This window comes from Trachurus japonicus, chromosome 9 (assembly GCF_045865225.1).
Source record: "Trachurus japonicus isolate A0001 chromosome 9, Traja_1.0".
Lineage (NCBI taxonomy): Eukaryota > Metazoa > Chordata > Actinopteri > Carangiformes > Carangidae > Trachurus > Trachurus japonicus.
Genome location: NC_140915.1, coordinates 1,602,654 through 1,617,245, shown reverse-complemented (window position 1 = coordinate 1,617,245; position 14,592 = coordinate 1,602,654). Strand labels below are relative to the sequence as shown.

General features: G+C 43.3%; 3 protein-coding genes across 3 annotated transcripts in view; 1 reads left to right on the top strand and 2 right to left on the bottom strand.

Moving 5' to 3' along the window:
* The window catches only part of LOC146980466 (endosome-associated-trafficking regulator 1-like), a 537,750-nt gene that overhangs the window by 487,293 nt on the left and 35,865 nt on the right, over positions 1–14,592 (top strand). The window lies entirely within an intron of this gene.
* LOC146980467 (NLR family CARD domain-containing protein 3-like) overlaps positions 1–14,592 on the bottom strand; it is a 65,969-nt gene that overhangs the window by 47,345 nt on the left and 4,032 nt on the right. Inside the window, exons 2-3 of the mRNA XM_085787891.1 lie at positions 11,688–13,485; positions 11,400–11,573 (exon numbers count right to left, since the gene is read on the bottom strand). Coding sequence (XP_085644017.1) covers positions 11,400–11,573; positions 11,688–13,485 — 1,972 coding nt within the window. The remainder of the gene's footprint in view (positions 1–11,399; positions 11,574–11,687; positions 13,486–14,592) is intronic.
* LOC146980468 (stonustoxin subunit beta-like) lies at positions 95–922 on the bottom strand. The gene has a single exon (XM_085787892.1). It carries the CDS (start codon positions 920–922, stop codon positions 296–298), a length of 627 nt encoding a protein of 208 aa, XP_085644018.1. The 3' UTR covers positions 95–295.

Sequence of the window (14,592 nt, the reverse complement as noted above, 5' to 3'; positions counted from 1 at the left end):
GTGACGCTGGCGGCTCAGAGACTTTTAGCTTGGTGATATTAGGCCTCGTCCTTCATCAGCAGCTGAGTAAAAGTCACCGTGGTTTTTGTCCTGTAATAATCGACGCTTCCATCTTTAAAGGAAGAGGAAGAAGTTTACAAGAATCACTGAGAAGAGTTTTTTTTAAAAATCAACTGATTTAATCCATGAATGTGAAAACGTGAGTGAGAGACAGAGACAGAGACAGACATGTAGAGACTGAACTGTCTGTTCAACAGTGAGAAGGTTTCTGTGACAGGAGGAGACTCTGCTTCACTCAACACAGACTCACTGAGGAACCAGGATAGTAGAGTCTAAACCCAGGATAGAGAGGTTGAGTGAAGGTGGTGTTGAAGGTGTAGAGGTGGATCAGTGAGTCAGAGGAGACTCTGTAGAAGGACAGAGAGCCAGCAGGACAGTCCACATACACTGCTACTCTGTTAGAGACAGAGGAGGAGGAGGAGGAGGAGGAGGAGGAGGAGGAGGAGGAGGAGGAGGAGGAGGAGGAGGAGGAGGAGGAGGTGATGTCAGTCCGTTTGTTATTGTGCCAGACTCTGTAACCACCATCATAGCAGTACAGACTCCAGGACTGATCGTTTCCTCCAAACCAACAGTCTTCACTGCCTCCTTTCCTTCTGATTCCTCTGTAACTCACTGATATATAAACGTTTCCTCTCCACTCGACCTCCCAGTAGCAGCGACCAGTCAGACCAGTTGAACACAGCAGCTGAGACCAGTAGTCAAATCTGTCTGGATGATCAGGATATGACTGATCCTCCTCCACACGTGTTGCCTTCCTGTTGTTGTCAGACAGTTTGATCCTTTTGTTCACTGTGTTTGTGTCGATTGTGAGTGGACAGAAATCTGATGGAGAGAACAAGACACAGCTGCAGTTATTGATCATGTGATCAGTTATTGACAGTTTGATGAAGACTCATGAGGTCAGTGATGTGACAGTGTGAATATGGTTGAATGTGCTGCTCAAAGTAAAAACAGACTTACACTTCCCCGGACCGAATTGGGCTCCAGCAGGCTGCACCCTGAAAGGAGGAGGGGGGTCAGAGCAGCACCTTCTCTGTCAGCATGCACACATGGACATTACATGGCTCTCACACACACACTGTTTTATCACTGTGTTCACATGGAGGCTGGTATGTCTGGATGAACACTGAGCACAGAGAAGAAGGAGCTGGAGTCTTTATCTAGTGATGATACAGAGCAGGAGGAGACCAGGAGGAAACACTTCATCATGTCTTTTCTCCATGTCATGTCACTGCAGTGTGAGACACACACTTTCACTCTCTGACTCTCAAGCTGCACAAACACACGTCACAGCAAAGAAGATGAAGACACAACAGGTGGAGCTGACCAGCCCAGATATCCCACAATGCACCAGGAAAGGCACAGGTGAAGACACGTTTGTTAGAGCTCAGTGAAACAGAGAGTTTAGTGAGAAACACTGAGTGTGAACACAACTTGTGTTTGTCTGAAGAAAACTCCCCAGGAAGCTGAAGAATGAGGCTGTGAGCAGGTTTCCACAGGAGCCACAGCCAAGGGCGTCAGTTTACTTTGAAAAGTGGTGGGGACAATGACCATATGCAACCCCCCCCCCCCCCCTTGGAAGCCTGGACCGTGGACCCGATGGGGCTGGACTCACGGGCATTTTGTTTTGTTTTTTTTAATTCTCCGCCGGACGGTTATAGAGAGGAAAAACACAGAATATACAATATGTGTCCAAAAGACTTTGTCCCGTCGTCACGACGTGAGTGAGGATCGGATGCACTGCATGAAAAGTGGGATTTTCGACAGTTAGCGGCACTGTAAATTGTCGTGGAAGTTCAGGTTTGCGACTGCATACGACAATTTGCAGGAAACACCTACAACTGTCGGGAATTGTCGTGAATTGTCAGAAATTGCCGTGGGCTTTGCTGGGCAGTTTCCCCCCCCCATCACCCCCCTCTCCCTAATTCAAGGGAAGGCTTTAACATGTAAATGATCATGCTGTGAGCTATACAAATGCAAATCAATGTAGCTTGGTAGCAGGAGGAGTGTTATTCCAGGTCAGATTTTTCTAAAAGGTATTAACTTCATTTTAATCCTTATAAAACCCACTGTCAATTTAAAACATCCCAAAAAAGTTTTTATGCATTTGAATTTTAACACATTTTGTCAATACTGAGAAGTACGCTGGTGTATTAGGGCCATATGTAAAAAAAAAAAAAAAAAAAAAAACTATTTTAAAAGAAATATATTCAGAGAAAAAACAAACAAATTGACTTCAATCATCATCTAAATAGGTTTTTAAAAATTATGTAAAATCTACTACAATGTTATGTAGAAAAGATTAATACAACAACCACAACAGTGAAAAGCAACCACATTTTAACTAGACAATTTAAATGGGACACTATTTCCCAGGACTTTTCCCAGGTTTGTCTAAATGAATACAACTTTGAACATATTAGGCTACGTTTGGAATGAGTGTTGAGAGATGGGCAAACCACATCTCGCAAGTTCTTCCATATAACAATGAACTCCCCTGTGATTGGAGGACCCGACGAGACTCCGGGTCCTCATCCAATCACGTGAGGTCGTGGGCAGGACTAACACGGAAGTACTTGCAAGGCGTAAACAGACTTCTCTCACAACGTTTTCTAACTTTGCTGATTCGTTGACTACAATGGCTGGACGGCGTCTTAACTTCGCCTCCCCCTCAACTCCTCTGCATGGACGCGAACACCTTTCCACAGCAAGTCGGCACACCGACGAGAGGAGAGTGCTTTTGAACGCTGTTAGTGGGCTGTCTCGTCAGATAACTACCGCCGACACAGACTCGGACTGACTGCCTTCTTGCCTTGGAGATGAAAAACAGGCCAGAGGAGCCCAACTCTAAGAGGAAAAGACGGATGCAATCCCCAAATTGCGGTAAGAATATGTTCGGTGCCTGCTTGCTAAGCTAATAGTAAAGCTTTCTTTCCGTAGCCCAAGCTAAAAGTAGTCTGAACCAGTGTGTTGCTTTATCAAAGTGTGTTTCTGTGTATTTACAGGATGCAGTACGCCGTCTTCACAACTCTGAGGCAACTTGGAGGAGCTACAAACCAGAGCAAGGGTAAGATTTAAAGAATAGGCTATGTGTTCATTCTGCTGCATGAGGAAAAACGTAAAACAGATACTCATCTTAACCGTACATTTTGTTTTCACAGACTGACCTCGTGACCACTGTGCCTGATGCCGATAAAGACACTATTGTGTGTAAGTAACATTTACTACTTTCTGCTTACTGTTGAATGTAAGGGGATGCATGTTAATGCTGTGCTTAAGTGTTACTGTCTTATACTTGCAGCGCAGGCGGAAGCTGTGAAAAGTTCTCTGGAGCTCTACAACCTCACATTCAGGGGCAAATCCTAAATACAGGGCAACACACCACAGATGTTTACAACTTGGACAAAATTAAAAAAGAATGTCATCTGTTACCTACATCCCAGACGCAGCAAACAGAGCTGTGCCGTAGGATCATGGAGGAGAATGCTGTGTGTTGTGTTTTGTGCTATGTAGCTATACATACATTTTTTATTATTATTTATGCCAATAAAGCTCTTTCTGTGAATAAACATGTTGCTGGCAATTGTCCTTTGCTCAATAAATTCATGTCCATAGGATAACAATGTGTGTGTGTGTATATTTCAACCAATTAGGAATTATTTTTCTAAGTATATATATGAACCAATCACGAGTCATTTTTCTAGTTTAAAAGTATACATATCAACCAATCACAAGTCATTTTCCTAGTTTAAAAGTATATATCAACCAATCACGAGTCTTTGTTCTAGTTTAAAAGTATATATATCAACCAATCACGAGTCATTTTTCTGGTTTAAGAGTAGTGGTTTCAACCAATACTGAGTGAGGCCATTCAAGCCCCGCCTGGCTGCTGCTGTTCAAATGCTGATTGGAGCCATTAACACCTTCTGACCAGGCGCTGTTTCGCCACTATTCATATGCTAATTAGCCCCTCCACCAGTGGTTCATTTCCGTCAGTATGTGGCACGGACAAACGCGACGTTTGCAGTCCATAAATTGTCGTTAATTGCCGGAAATTAGGGAAATCTGTTCACAGGGGACGAAAATCCCACTTTTCATGCTGTGATGGTGGCTCAGGTTTAGTGATGAGGAACTGTCACTGTCAGCAGCTGCTCCAAACAGACACGTTACAAACTTTATCGTCAAGGGACAAATTAGATGTTCGTTAACAGTGACTTTGCACCCGAACAGGGGCGGGGTTAGGGGATGGCTACTTGGGCTCAAGCCCCGGATGTTTTTGCCAAAGCCCCGAATGTTTTACAGTAGGGGCAAAAAAAATCTCAACGCAGTTTATGTCAGTCTCCCTCCGCTGACCGCACCAGTCTGAAGTGCAGCCTCACGGACGTCGGAACTGTTTATTGAGAGGGGGGTTTATTGGGAGGGTCGGGAGAGGGACGCACACTTATCAGTGATTATGTGATCTGAAGTTACTTTATAATAAATAGCATACCGCATTTCATCAAATAATGGCCTGTATTCAATCATTACACGAACGAAAAAAAGGCCGGCCCTAAATACAAGAAAAACAAACAAACAAACAAAAAAACTCATGTGTGGACTGTCTGTGAAGACTGACGGGAATGAAGCCTCGTCCTCTGCTTCAGAGAGAGACAGCTTTCCACTGGGTCTCTGCTCTGTGTCCGGAGCATGGATATATTATAGATTCATGGACTGAAGACGGACCGCAGGGCACGCTGTAAAAATGCGACTTGAATGGGATTGAAGCGATACAGCGTAACGGAGACAGAGACCCAGGTCCGACAGCGCAGCGAGGAGAAAAGCATGTGAAGAAGATGAAGATGAGCTAATGAACGATGAGCTTGGTCGCTATGTGTACAAATAAAAGGAGGGATTTAGAAATAAAGGCTTCCCTCAGATAAAAGCCTGCCTCCCATAAAGGCCGTTGGTCATAGCCTACATCACACTGAGCTGTCAGATGCAGCCTGACTCCACTATGACAGGCGCCAGGCTGCTGTATGGAGCCAGGCTGCTGCATGGAGCCAGGCTGCTGCATGGAGCCAGGCTGCTGCATGGAGCCAGGCTGCTGCATATCACATAGATCTATGCATTATATGAGATACAGTAGTACTCACAAAAAGTTAGGGATGTTTGACTTTTGGGTTAAATTTCAGAATGCACCTAAAATGCACTATAACCTTTACAGGTGAACTTAATTTAACCTTCTCTAAACTCTTGAATGCACATGTCCAATTGTTCAATGTTTCAGTCCTTATTGAATAACATGCTGTTCTCGAACAAGCTGATTAACTACAGTACAAAAATCACAAGCACCATCTGATTTAGTGATTCAGTTGTAATGTTGTGGTTCAATGGCAATTTGTATCTTCCTCTCTCTCCCTCTCCTCTCCACCATGTTACCATGGTGACATCATGAGACCAAGACAACACAAAGTTATTGAGACATTGAGATTTTTGTTGAGCTATAGCCACCACTGTTGTTAGCTTTTGTTTGAGATAAAGAAATGACCATTGCATCCTTCTACTTAAAAGGCATCATGATAGAATATCACTGTAGCATGAACTTTTTATAGGGATATTCTTATCAAATATCCCTAACTTTTTGTGAGTTGTAAATGTAAGTCAGACAAATTGAGTTTAAATTCAGATTCTTTCCTTTTTTTTTTAAAGTGTAATGCTGTGGGTAGGGAGGCTGATGTCAATCAGGATTACATGCACTCATTTTTATTTGAGTAGCTTATGATCATGTTTTATATTTTATTCTTTTTATGATGTAACACCTGTTTGTGGACCCTTCAGGACAATGCTTTTGTCTACCTAACGTTGATATGTTGAAATTTCCAGTAGGCCTATCACAGTCAAAGACAAAAAAAAAAGGCAGATCTTTGTCTTTCCTTCCTCTGGGCTAGGCCTCGGATCTCCCATGAACCTAGATCCGCATATTAAGCATATATCGGATGCTGTCTCATCCGGTAGGCTACAATCCGCTGTCGCGCTTCAGTTCGGCGTCTGTTCTATTTTTCACGCGAGCCGCGAGCGCCGTTGTCAAGCTGGACAGATGGATCGTAACAGACAGGAAGTCGGGCACAGAAAAGGCGAGAGAATCCGGTCAATTTTCAAAATAAAATGATGATTACCGGTAATGAAGTTGTTGCTTGTCCGTCTATAAATATTTGTCAGTTGCGTCTGCACACGAGACACACACACACATCTATACGTACAGAGCTAGAGACAGACCTGTGTGTGTGTGGAAAACCGAGTACAGACGAGTGGAGTTGATGTTTTACCGGTGCAGAGAGAGCATGAAGCACGCTCCCTTTGCTACCTGCCTCCTTGTGGTGGGGACAAAATTGTTCTTGACAAAAAGTGGTGGGGACATGTCCCCAGCGTTCCCAGCGTAAATGACGGCTATGGCCACAGCAGCAGTGAGTGGATGAAGGAGCTCTAATAGAAACCATCTGACCACAGTGACAGGACGGATCAGGATCTCATGATCAATGACTCTGTTCTTCTCTGCTCTTCACACAGATCAGCTGCAACACACTGACTCACTGTGATCAGTCACATCATGTGGAACAAAGCAGCCGTCCTCAGGACCAGTCCTGGGGCCTCATTTATCAAAGAGGGTGTAAAACTGCTACTAAATATTTGCGTACGGCAAAAAGACGAAAATGGCGTACACCCTAAATATTTACACCTTTTTCAGATCTATGAAACTGTGCGTACGCACAACTCTCCGCAATAAATCACACCGGACCCAAGAATGGTGCACACGTGAACACACCTCTTACTCCGCCCCCAGAATGCCTATATACAACTATATATGGTCAGCACGTGCATATTTAATTAGCCATGTGCGCTCTGTGGAGCGGCTACAAAGTGACAACAAAGTGACAACGGAGACAACGGGCGGAGGACGGGGGAAAGAAGCGGAACTTCTCCAAAAGCAGATACACGGGCAATAAATCAGTCAGAAAAATGATCTTGCATTTTAATAAGCTACAATAAAAACAAAAACCTCCCAAATCTCAACAAAAGGGAGCAGAAAGAAGAATAATCTTATGTAACCTGCCCCTTTATCCCAGAAAATCTTTAGGCTATTTTTTTTTTTTTTTTACCTAGATGTTAAAACAATGTAGGAAGCAGGACGATAGCTACTTTGAACGCCTTTCCACTACACAGTTACAGCTCTACTGGATTCGTTTTGGGTCATTTTCCAAGCTGAGTCCTTCACAGTTCCTCCTCAGGGCTGCGTTGTCTCACTCTTTATTCTCTCCTCTCGTCAGCTCCAAACACACGTGCACCTGGTTAACTCAGGTGACAGAATAATAACAGTCTCAGTAGCTGCAGATCAGTGTGCGCTGCTGCCGGTGTGTTTTTAAACTTGGCGAGTTTGATCCTTGTTGGACGTCACACACAGCCTAATCAAAAAAGCAAAATCCTCAATCCGCTCTGTTTATCAATGAACATAGAGCCTAGTGTTATTATAGAGCGGGTTGGATTGCCAGCATCAACTGTCAACCACTACCACAATTACTTCATAAAATCCTCTGTGCTCTTCTAAATGTACTCCGCTCCTCTCTCCCTCTCACACTGCAGTTCTCTGACTCGGCAACGGTGTCGCCAATTCCTCCTGTTCCTCAAAACAGGTGTAAATCACGGTACGCCAGGGTCAAAATGGGTGTAAATGTCCGCACTTTTCCCCGTCAGGTTTTGGCCTGATAGATCCCAAATTTGGCTGAGAAAAGTGCGTACGCACAAAACAAGGGGAAAATTGTGTAAAAAAAGGTGTATCCACAATGATAAATGAGGCCCCTGAGCTCCATCAAACCTGTCCACACATTTTGACTGGACTTCAGTCAGAGTCCAGAGGAAGCAGAGAAACTGTAGAGCAGAGAGAAGCAGGCTCAGCTCAGAGCACATGGACTCAGACAGGAAGTGAAGCTCCAGCTGCTGGAGACTTTCATTAAGGAGCCACTTTGTGGCTTCATCTGATCTGGAGTCAGCACACACACAGTCTGAAAACAGCTGTTTGATCACACACACATTCAGCCACAAACACTGATTATTACACTGTTCACTACACTCACTTTCTTCTGATTGACAGCTCCAGGCCTCTGGACAGTGAGGACATCTGGATGTCACACTGTGATTGACTGTCTCCTCAACACAACAACACATCTCATCAGGACAAGACCAGGATCTCAGAGAGACTGAGCTGATTATTGATCATCAATATCTGACCAGACAGAGAGGGTTGGAGACTCTGGAAAAACGCTTCTATCTGGCCACATTTTGAAAATACAAAGTCAAAAGTCCCAGCCCCTTTCCTCAGACTTCTCTCTGAAGCCACGCCTTCACCTTTACGTGGACCTGGATGAAGACTGTGATCACGCACGCAAGAGAGTCAGATGGCAGCTTGATTGGGCATAGGCAGAACCAGACATGAAGGCATCTGATCGGTTTTTCCTTCTCGGAGCGAAAAGCATGTATTGGTCAGAGTTTTGTCTATCCTGCAGCTGCCACAGAGGTCCGATTGTTTTTGTTCCTTTTTCTGAATAGATAATGTATTGACTACTCTCAGGATGGAAGGACCATTTCACCCAGTATAACAAAAAGTGTTTCTGAACATGATTACCAACCATAACTTTAAACCAGCAGCAGCTGAAATGTTTCCTCATCAACTCTGAAATAAAGTCTGATCCAAACATCTGGAGAGACTCAGAGCACAGCTGCCAACATCTGGTTTCATCATTGAGATCTCTTCTACTGAATATGAAACAGTGAGTCATGATGAGACACTGAAGTCATCATGAGGAGAAACTCCTGATCCCAGTAGTTCATCACTGTGACTGATGGAAGCTGCACAGCTCATGTTTGAAACACTCAGAGATTTTGTCTTCAGTATAAACTGTGTTGGGACGAGTCAGACTGAGACAGAGGACGTCAGTGGAGTGGGCGGAGCTTCACTGTGGCCCACACCACCTCTGGATATGGTCTGAGTGATCAGATCTGATGTTATCAATGCATCAATCACCTGAGACAGATGTTAATACCAGGTGTGATAGAAAATGTTCCAGCTCCTCCTCCTCTATCAGACAGTGTGTGTGGCTGCAGCAGCCTCTCCATACCTGAGAGTCTCCAGTCTCCAGTCTGGATCATTCAGTCCAGCAGAGAGCAGCTTCACTCCTGAGGCTCCTGGATGGTTGTAGCTCAGGTCCAGCTCTCTCAGATGGGAGGGGTTGGAGCTCAGAGCTGAGGCCAGAGAAGCACAGCCTTCCTCTGTGACCAGACATCCTGACAGACTGGAAATAGAAAATATGATGAACTCAGAGTTTTCGAAAATCACATCCACCAAATTATAGCTCAAAATGGAAAGAAATAGAAATGGCAATGGGAAAGGGACCACCAGTTAATAATTTAGTTGGAGATCCTTCATTAATTAACCTCCTCCCAGACCCCCATAACCCATGGATATCTGGCTCTTTGACAACATGGGGTGAAGTTATAAAAAAATATAATCTGAAGAGAGGAGCCGAAATGTTTAAATGGTTTGCATATGTTCCAGATTTTGTGCAGAAAAACTATGACACAAGGTTCAAAAACTGGACAGAAAATGGACTTACAGCCTACTGCACACTCTTTGTTCAGGATAAGGTTTTGAGCTTCCAGGACTTAAAAGAAAAATTTGGTTTGCACAATCAAGATCACTTCAGATATTTACAAATTAAGGACTTTATGAGCAAGAAATTCCCAAGCGATGTTACTATAGGAAGGGATGAAATTCTTATAATTTTTCAAAGAGCCTATAAGAATGTCACCCTCCAAAAGATAATATCTAAGTTATACTCCGCTCTTCAAAATCTTAAAAGTGATCATACTTTGGACATTAAGGAAAGATGGGAAGCAGAGGGAGGCTTCACAGTCTCTCAAGAAGATTGGGACAGGACCTGCAGACAACAGTGGTCAGTGACAAGCTCCCCCTCCTGGAGGGAATTCAGTTGGAAAAATGTGACTCGATTCTTTCGTACTCCTGCACAAAAGACCAACTATTCAAATCAGACTGCCTGTTGGAGATCCTGTGGGAATACTTCAGCAAACCATTTCCATGTCTTCTGGAACTGTCCCTCTGTGACTCCATTTTGGAGAGAGATTATTGGAGTCCTGGAGGATGTTTTCAAAAGGAAAATGTTAAATTTCAAAGTCATATACCTATGTGATCTGGATGGACTTGATCTTCCAAAGAGAGACAAATACCTTCTGAGAGTGTTGCTAGTGAGGTGTAAAAAGGCTCTGACCAGAAAGTGGTTTAAAAAAGACAAAAGTAGAAAAAGAAGAAGACCGCACACCAGCAATTGCTCCCGTGACAATTTATTGTCACACACAAGAAGTAACATTTCGGGCTCAGCCCTTCATCAGAGGGCTGAGCCCGAAATGTTACTTCTTGTGCACACCAGCAATTGCTGGTGTGCGGTCTTCTTCTTTTTCTACTTGTGTCTCCTTTTGTGGACCTGCACCTAGCCTCATGTTTTTTTGGGATGTGCGTGTTTTTGTTCTCACTTAAAAAAGACAAACCAACAATTAATGAATGGATTGATATAATTTATAATATATATGTTATGGAGAGAATTACATTCAAACTCAAAAACCAATATGATATTTTTGAAGAGAACTGGTTGAAATGGCTCAGCTACGTGTCAACTGTAAGACCTGATTTCATATAGATCAAAGATAAGGCTAAACTCTTGATTAAGAATTGTTTTGCTCCATATCCTCAAGAAACATCCTTTTATGTATGATGTGTTCATGCTTGACTCCGATGTTCCACTTAATGAACAAATCCTCCCCTTGTCATGTTACGTTTTGTTAACCTGTGTGTTTTTGTGCCCTGTTGGCACATATTGTATGTGTATTAAAAAAAAACAATAAAAAGTAAAAAAAAAAAAAAAAAGAAAATCACATCAACAGGAAAATCCTGCAAATGTTGAGCATCATCACCAACAAGTTACAGAATGATGTTCAAGATCAGCTGTCCAACACACATCTGTATCCTCACCTGATAGTCTCCAGTCTACAGTGTGTACTCTCGAGTCCACCAGACAGCAGCTTCACTCCTGAGTCCTGCAGGTCGTTGTTACTCAGGTCCAGGTGTCTCAGATGGGAGGGGTTGGAGCTCAGAGCTGAGGCCAGAGAAGCACAGCCTTCCTCTGTGACCAGACATCCTGACAGACTGAACACACACAACAACACACAGGAACCCTCTGTCAACACCTGCTGCTGTGTTCAAGTGGCATCAGATAAACAGCTGGATGGATCCTCACCTGAGAGTCTCCAGTCTACAGTGTGGACTCTCCAGTCCACCAGACAGCAACTTCACTCCTGAGTCCTTCAGGTTGTTGTTACGCAGGTCCAGGTGTCTCAGACTAGAGGACTGGGAGCTGAGGACTGAGGACAGAGCTTCACAGCTTCTCTCTGAGAGGTTACAGCCACTCAGTCTGAAGAGATGATCATGAGGAATTAAAGAAGAAAGGAATTTATTTTCTGTCCTGTTGAAAATACAGAAGTGTTTTTATACAATGATGAATAAATCCAACTATCTCTACACTTACAGAGCTTTGTTGGAGGCTTTGACCACTGGCAGCAGCCTCAGAAGAGTCTCCTCTGAAGCAGAGTATTTCTTCAGGTCAAACTCGTCCAGATCTTCTCCTGATGACAGTAAGATGAAGACCAGAGCCGACCATTGAGCAGGAGACAGTTCATCTGTGGAGAGACGTCCTGATCTCAGGGACTGTTGGATCTCCTCCACTAGAGAACGATCATTCAGTTCATTCAGACAGTGGAACAGGTTGATGCTTTTCTCTGCAGAGGGAGTCTCTTCAATCTTCTTCTTGATGTACTGGACTGTTTTCTGATTGGTCTGTGAGTCACTTCTTGTCTGAGTCATCAGACCTTGTAGGAGATTCTGATTGGTCCTCAGTGAAAGACCCAGGAGGAAGCGGAGGAACAAGTCCAGGTGTCCATTTGGACTCTGTAAGGCCTCGTCCACAGCGCTCTGGTAGAAAGGTGTAGATTTGTCTCTGAACAGTTTAAAAAATGTAAAGGTTAATTTCTTTCCCGACATCAGGTTGAGTCCAGAGTTGATGAAGGTCAGATGGACATGAAGAGCAGCCAGAAACTCCTGAACACTCAGATGGACGAAGCAGAACACCTTGGCCGCCTGGTACAGGCCGCTCTCCAATCTAAAGATCTGTGTGAACACTCCTGAGTACACTGAGGCTGCTCTGATATCGATGCCACACCCTGTCAGGTCTGATTCATAGAAGATCAGGTTTCCTTTCTGCAGCTGCTTAAAAGCCAGTTTTCCCAGAGACTCAATCATCTTCCTGCTCTCTGGACTCCAGTGTGGATCTGTCTCAGCTCCTCCATCATACTTGACCTTCTTCAGTTTTAGATGAACCACCAGGAAGTGGATGTACATCTCAGTCAGGGTCTTGGGCAGCTCTCCTCCCTCTCTGGTCTTCAACAGCTTCTCCAGAACTGTAGCAGTGATCCAGCAGAAGACTGGGATGTGGCACATGATGTGGAGGCTTTGTGAGGTCTTGATGTGGGAGATGATCTCTCTGGCCTGCTTCTTATCTCTGAACCTCTTCCTGAAGTACTCCTCCTTCTGTGGGTCAGTGAACCCTCTGACCTCTGTCACCATGTCAACACACTGAGGAGGGATCTGATTGGCCGCTGCAGGTCGTGTGGTTATCCAGAGGCGAGCAGAGGGAAGCAGGTTCCCCCTGATGAGGTTGGTCAGCAGCACGTTGACTGAGGTGGACTTTGTCACATCAGTCAGGATCTCAGTGTTGTGGAAGTCCAGAGGAAGTCGACACTCGTCCAGACCGTCAAAGATGAAGATCACCTGGAACTGATCAAAGCTGCAGATTCCTGCTGCTTTGGTTTCAGAGAAGAAGTGATGAACAAGTTCCACCAAGCTGAACTTTTTCTCTTTCAGCACATTCAGCTCTCTGAAGGTGAAGGGAAATGTTAAGTGTATGTCCTGGTTGGTTTTGCCTTCAGCCCAGTCCAGAGTGAACTTCTGTGTTAAGACTGTTTTCCCAATGCCAGCCACTCCCTTTGTCATCACTCTTCTGATTGGTCGGTCTCTTCCAGGTGGGACTTTAAAGATGTCTTCTTGTCTGATGGTTGTTTCTGGTCTGTGTGGTTTCCTGGACGCTGTTTCAATCTGTCTGACCTCATGTTCATCATTGACCTCTCCAGTCCCTCCCTCTGTGATGTAGAGCTCTGTGTAGATCTGGTTCAGAAGGGTTTTGTGTCCTGCTATAGCGATGCCCTCAAACACACACTGGAACTTCTCCTTCAGGTTGTCTTTGAGTTTAGGCTGGCATTTGTGAAGAGCTTCTGAATGAATGAACAACAGATAATAGGACAATTAGTCCATGAGCCAGACCACCAATCGCAATCGAAAGGGTGGGCAAATTCTTGTTGCTATTTTATTATTCCTATATATGTCCAGATTATTAATTGGTATGATAACCTTTGCACAAGAGTAGCTTAACAAAATGTATCATGCATTCACTATTTTGACCATAAAAATGCCATATACCAATACTGGCCATTCTCCGATGTTGCACATTTCATAATTTGTGTGCCACTACTGATGATTTAGATCACCTTTACAGTTGCAGAAAGGCCCTGCAGATAATATTTGTTTGCACCACTAGTTGGCGCCAATTCCACCGGGTGCATGAGTGAGCGAGGGGGAAAATCGGCTTTAATACTGCTGTTAGCAGGAAGTAGCAGAGGACTTTTGTGAAATCACATTATACAGGTAACATTTTTAATGGTTTATATACACATCCAAGGTTAAGAAGGCTACGATGTAGTGATTAAAGATGACATTAACATTATAGCATATTACATCCATAGGCTTAGGGTTATGTAGGGGGAACTGGGGCATACCCTTACGAAAGAAAAATATATTGCAATATATTAGAAAATATCATGTGATATATTAGGCAATATAGTCCCATATATGGGATTTAATTTTTATATTTTCCAATATATTGCAATATATGCATGGATCATATATGTGTATATATTGAGAAATATATTGAAATAAAGACCAAAAAGGCACTATATTTTTAAATATTTTATATATTTATATATATATGCATGGATCATATATGTGTATATATTGAAAAATATATTTAAATCAAGGCCAAAAAGGCACTATATTTTTTTAACGTTTTATATATTTTCATATATATGCATGGATCATATATGTGTATATATTCAAAAATATATTGAGATCAAGGCCAAAAAGGCACTATATTTTTTAAATGTTTTATATATATATATATATGTGTGTGTGTGTGTGTGTGTGTGTGTGTGTGTGTGTGTGTGTGTGTGTGTGTGTGTGTGTGTGTATATATATATATATATACATATATATATATATATATATATATATATATTAGGGCTGGGACTCAATTAAAAAAATTCATC

What these genes read in the sequence shown, in the direction of transcription:
- LOC146980468 (XM_085787892.1), bottom strand. Translation starts at nt 922, where the DNA reads ATGATCAATAACTGCAGCTGTGTCTTGTTCTCTCCATCAGATTTCTGT.